The sequence below is a fragment of the Pararge aegeria genome, chromosome 27, assembly GCF_905163445.1.
Source record: "Pararge aegeria chromosome 27, ilParAegt1.1, whole genome shotgun sequence".
NCBI classification, from domain to species: Eukaryota; Metazoa; Arthropoda; class Insecta; order Lepidoptera; family Nymphalidae; genus Pararge; species Pararge aegeria.
The window spans coordinates 6,811,524-6,816,676 of NC_053206.1; the positions used below are offsets into that span (position 1 = coordinate 6,811,524).

General features: G+C 37.8%; 1 protein-coding gene across 1 annotated transcript; it reads right to left on the minus strand.

The window, feature by feature from the left end:
- Positions 1 to 583: 583 nt before the first annotated feature.
- Positions 584 to 4,923, minus strand: LOC120635780. Its single transcript, XM_039906936.1, has 3 exons — positions 4,816 to 4,923; positions 1,865 to 3,068; positions 584 to 927 (listed from the first exon to the last, which is right to left on the minus strand). Exons 1-2 carry the CDS (start codon positions 4,918 to 4,920, stop codon positions 1,866 to 1,868), a joined length of 1,308 nt encoding a protein of 435 aa, XP_039762870.1. The 5' UTR covers positions 4,921 to 4,923; the 3' UTR covers positions 584 to 927; position 1,865.
- Between the last annotated feature and the right edge of the window lie 230 nt (positions 4,924 to 5,153).

The following is a 5,153-nucleotide window of genomic DNA, read 5'->3' on the forward strand; positions in this document are numbered from 1 at the left end:
CCCTGTATACTAAATTTCATGAAAATCGTTGGAGTCGATTCCGAGATTCCAATTATATATATACAAGAATTGCTCGTTTAAAGATATGAGATAACTACCATCAAAATTGTACCCTTTATATAGCAAATACGTATTGTATTTAAGATACGTTTATACGTATTTCAGATACGTATTGAGTATTGATTTTTACAACTTTATACTAAAGAACATAACAAATCAAGGGCTATTCTGAAGAATTTGCCACGGGCCCCGCGCTTGTTTAAACAGGCACTGCCTCCGTCGTTTTGCTATGTTAATAGGCGATGGTTTTACAAACGACATCAATTTCCACAGCAATGCCTTCAAGTAGGCTAAATGTAAGTAAACTTTGGAAAGAAATGTCTTGATTTATCAGATAACATACTAAAAATTGACAAAATTAAGAAGGAAAATAAAAAAAAAACTTTAAAAATAAACATTGGAAAAATATTTATTGCAATTTTAAACATCACTATACATTTAATAACATTGTTTAACAACTTTAACATTCTAATTTTAAACAATCACAGAAAAAAAAACAATATATATTCGTTGAGTTTTTAAATATTGATTAGGTACCTTTCCACGTAAACTTTCGTGTTAGTTTATATTTTTTTGCAGGACGCTGGAAACATTGCAGGACGTTGCGTGGGAGGCGTAAGATTACAGCACGAGTGTGGTTCTATTGCATGAATTCTATAGTTCATATATCATTGCGTACGTTGCGTCCGTGGAATTAGTTTGTCTCTAGCTTTATTTGGGGCTAGTGGTTACGTGGGTTGGTATAGGCAAGACAGTCAGATATTAAAGCGATATCTTCTAACCTCGACCCCAATTCATTATGTTTTAATTTATAATAGCACTTGTGGGTGAAAATGGTCGAGGATTTAATTCGAGGACAGCAGTATCCTGTAAAAGAAATAAATAATCAATTGCTTGCTAATACAAGAAATCCGAAAAAGCGTTTGTTTATTTTTCCTTCCTATACACTTTAATTATTCAACTAATAAACTTTATTTTAGGCGTAGTTGAAAGAACAGAGAGTATCATACTACTACTTTATATCCAAGGAAATCAAACGGCTCCCGGGGGATTCGTTAAAAAAAGGAATAAACGTGGTAGCTAGTCTATCATTTTTTGATTTGCTTTTTAATGCCCAAGCAACCAGCGGTCAGGGCTCCAGAGTGACGAACCTCCTCACAATACGCGCCGTTTCAAGGACTGCTGCCTTCTGTATCCGTACCTTGATCCAACAACCAAGCGAAAGCTTCTAAGATGTTAGTCGAAGCTTTTCGCGCGAAGACCATTGACTGCGTTAGGCAGTCATAGTCATTGTTAGTTCAAGCGCCTGAAACAGAGACAGCATCCTAGATCGGTACGAAGTGAGGTAAGTTCCCCACTCTGTCGCCCCATAGTACGCACGCATGACGCTCTCATTGATTGATTGAGACCATCTCATGCGGCGCACTACACCACCGGTAACGGGAGGACTCGCGGGAGCCCGTAGCCCCTGTTGCCCCAAGCTGGCCGATGATGAATGGTCGTCATCCTTTTTATATTGATGTCGCCGCGTGGTGACGCCCCTGCATCCTCCGTAATGGAGGAGGCGTCACATCCCCGCAGATGTGGGCGGGGTTTTAAATTCATCCAACGACGACGACGACGACTCATTATTAAATATAACAATTTTTTTGCGCGAAAATAGTCTCGTCCCGAACCACTAGTGGCTTTAGTTAATCGGCTTTTCGAGGGGCAATGAAACTTCTGTCTTTTCAGAGTTGTTGTATGGTGCTAAAACGGTAAAGGAAAGCATCGTTATTGAAAAATGTAAGAATTTCACACATACCTTATTCTTGCTGAACGGCGTTGGTAGGAACCTCTACATTGCCTTCGGTTGTTGGACCTACATTTTTGAGAGCTCCTCTAAGCGTCTCCAAGGTTGACTTTAAGCCGTTGATTACTATTTCAACAGTAGACGCAACATCATCTGACACATCATATGTAATCTGTTTACTTGTGTCGAGTAATCCATCCAAAAGTTTACTTATTTGTTGTAACAGACCATCAACATCTGCAACGGCACCACTAACTATTTTGTTTAATAAATCAGCGATTTGTTTGAAAGTAGCGCTCAATTGTTCGCGTTGTTGTTCAGTCAATCCCTGTATCTGGTCGAACAGATTTTGAATACCTTCGACGGCAGAATCTAGAACTGGTTTAAGTTTAGCTAACCATGATTTTAAGGCTTCTTGAGTGAAAGCCTCGTCAGCTTCAGCCTTTTCTTTAATCTTTTCACCGAGATCGTTGACGGCACTTTGTATGTTTTCTTTAACTTCGGCAATTTTAGTTTTCAAGTTCTTTACGACTTCGACGACTGTCTTCTTTACCTCTTCGATTTTAGCAGCACCATCCTTTGCGACATTGTCCAAAGCCTCGGGAGCCTCCTTGATAGCGTTGCCTCCTTTATTCAAGATTTTCTTGATAAATTCAACAACAGATGGAATTATAGTTTTCAATTTTTTGATTAGATCTTGAACAAGGTTGTTGATATCATCTGAAACTTTTTTTAAGATTGGCTGAAGTTGCTCGCCGATTTCATTCAAAGTCTCAATTATTTTTTTTAATAAAGCATCGATATCTTCAACGGTTCCGCTAACGAGTTCGGCTAATAAATCCTTAAGATTTGCAACAAGTGCACCTATTTTTTCTTTTTCCTGTTCAGTGATTCCCTGAACTTTAGAGATCTCATTTTCAAGTTGTTTGATTAAACCATCAAAACCAGATTTTAGTTTAGCTAGCTGCGCTTCCGCGGCTTCTTTAGTCGCAGCAATATCAGCTCCAGCCTTTTCACCGATGCCGGAGACAACGCCTTGTACTAAATCAGTGATTCCACCAAAAAGTTCGTCGCTTGTCTTTCCCACAGATTTGATAATATTGCCGGCGCCGCTTGCAACGTTATTAATGCTATCTGACAACTTATCAGTTATTTCCGATCCCCATCCCGGTGTTGGTACACCGCGTGACTGTGGGATCAGGGTTGCGAACAAGGTCTGAAACAAGAATAAACAGTTTCTTTAAAAAAAATATCGGCGGCAGTAAAATCAATAAAATCACCAAAATTTAAAAAAACGTGTAATATGCATGTTGTTAGTGCTCTTAAATAAATAAATGAAGTGTACGCCTCTCTGGAGGATTTGGCAGCGATCAGGCCAGTGATGATAGGACCCGCCACGCACTGGGGGGGTCAAAACCTTGGCGAGAGTGCGGTGAATACGCAAGTGAACCCCGTCACTTATAGGGCTATCGAGTGACACACAGAGTTTTTAGTGGGTGCAAGTCCCACATAACTACTCCGTTTCCCCCAACGGAGTGGTATGCGTCAGGCATTTTCTCTGTATAAAAAAAAAAAAAAAAAAAAAAAGACTTTGACAATTGAAAGTGTACACTGTTAAACGTTATAGCTAACGTCAGGGTGTCGGTTTTATGTGACGGTGTGCGCATCGTAAAAAATTACTCTCTTCATTTTTCCCTAACGAAGTTATAAAAGAAGTACTTATAACTTAAAAAACATTCTAGAAATGTAGTGCCTAAGACTAATTCTTTAGCCAAGATAACTGCCAGCTCCTGGATCACCGGTAGACTCGTTAACCCCTTTTGAAAATTCTTTTATAAATTTAAATACCCTAGAATTTTAATACACTGTACATTATTCTGCTACTCAAGCCCTTTATTTTGATACCCATATCGAGGGAGTTGTGAAAATAAATGTAATTCGCTATTTTGTGGTGGCAGCCATCTAAGCTTGGATTCAATCTTGAAAAAAATTGGAAGGGCATTCCAGATCCTAGTGGTGCGGGTCAGAAAAGATGATGCGAAGCGCTTCGTACGCGTCCGCGGTATATCGACCACGTAGGGATGCAGATCCTTACGGTGCCTCGCGGTTCGATGGTAAAAAGGTGAGGAGAGAACTAGATCAAACAGTTCTTGAGCATACTCTCCGAAATATATCTTATAACTAGCGTACCCAGCCCGCTTACATCATTAATTTTTTAATTTAAGTCTCATAATATATTAAATCATTTATTTCTCTCCGTATTCATTCTCTTCTATTCTCTTCTCGAGCGGGTGAAGATCATTATCTACACCCATGTACACCCAACAATAGAATATCATCATAGTAAATAAAAGCTGTATTGACAGTTTGACAGTTCAAAAATTGGAGTGCTCCAATCGTCACCAAACTTTACAGGATTACTCGCCAGGTCAATCCGGAGATTCCCTGAAAGCTTCATTGAAATCGGTCCAGCCGTTTCAGAGCCTATACGGAACATACCCACACACTTTCTCTTTTATATATATATATATAAGATAAATTTATTAAATAATTTATTTATTTATTTACATAAAGTTTATAAAAAAAAATACCATCAGAAAACCACCCAGGTTTCTAATATATGCTAACAGAGTATTAAGTCTAGGTACGTTAACTACAGAACATTATTGCCAGTTTACCATGTTGTGTAAAAATGATCATAAGTGACTTTAAAAGAAGGACTTCAGTTTTTTCTTAATATTACAAGGATTAATATTGTCTCGTACATCAGTGGGTAATACATTAATAAGGCGAGGAACTAGGTAAACGTTCGTGCGCACGCCATACCTATTGAACGATAGGTATGGCGGGAACGAACGATATAGGTTTGGCCAATTTTAATTTATAATATATTATTGTTGTAGCTATGGATTTTTATCTGAATTAAACGTTATTATTATTGAAAGTTAGTAAAAAAAACTCACCACGATACCAAGGAAGACAGCTGCGTGTTTCATCTTGAGTATTGGATTACAAGAAATGTATTTCTCAATGATAAAATTCTTCTCGTTTTCCAACCTTTTATACATAGAACGAACAATTGGTTGTATACGTAACATGTAAGTCAATATTTAAAATATAATATTAACATTTTATGTATCGATACCACTTCTCCTGCACCTGTTATTTATATTAAAAATATTAATATTTATAAGTGTATTTAGATGTCTATAATTAAATTGCTTTCAGGGTTGGCAGTTTAGTTTTTAATTCCCGACGCAAAAACGTCGGGGTGAATGAATGAATGAATACACTTCTATTG

Excerpts from the sequence above, each read along its gene's own strand:
- LOC120635780 (XM_039906936.1), bottom strand. The coding sequence starts at position 4,920 with ATGTATAAAAGGTTGGAAAACGAGAAGAATTTTATCATTGAGAAATAC. Across the intron at positions 3,069-4,815 it reads CTGTCTTCCTTGGTATCGTG|ACCTTGTTCGCAACCCTGAT; the intron begins GTGAGTTTTTTT and ends TTCTTGTTTCAG.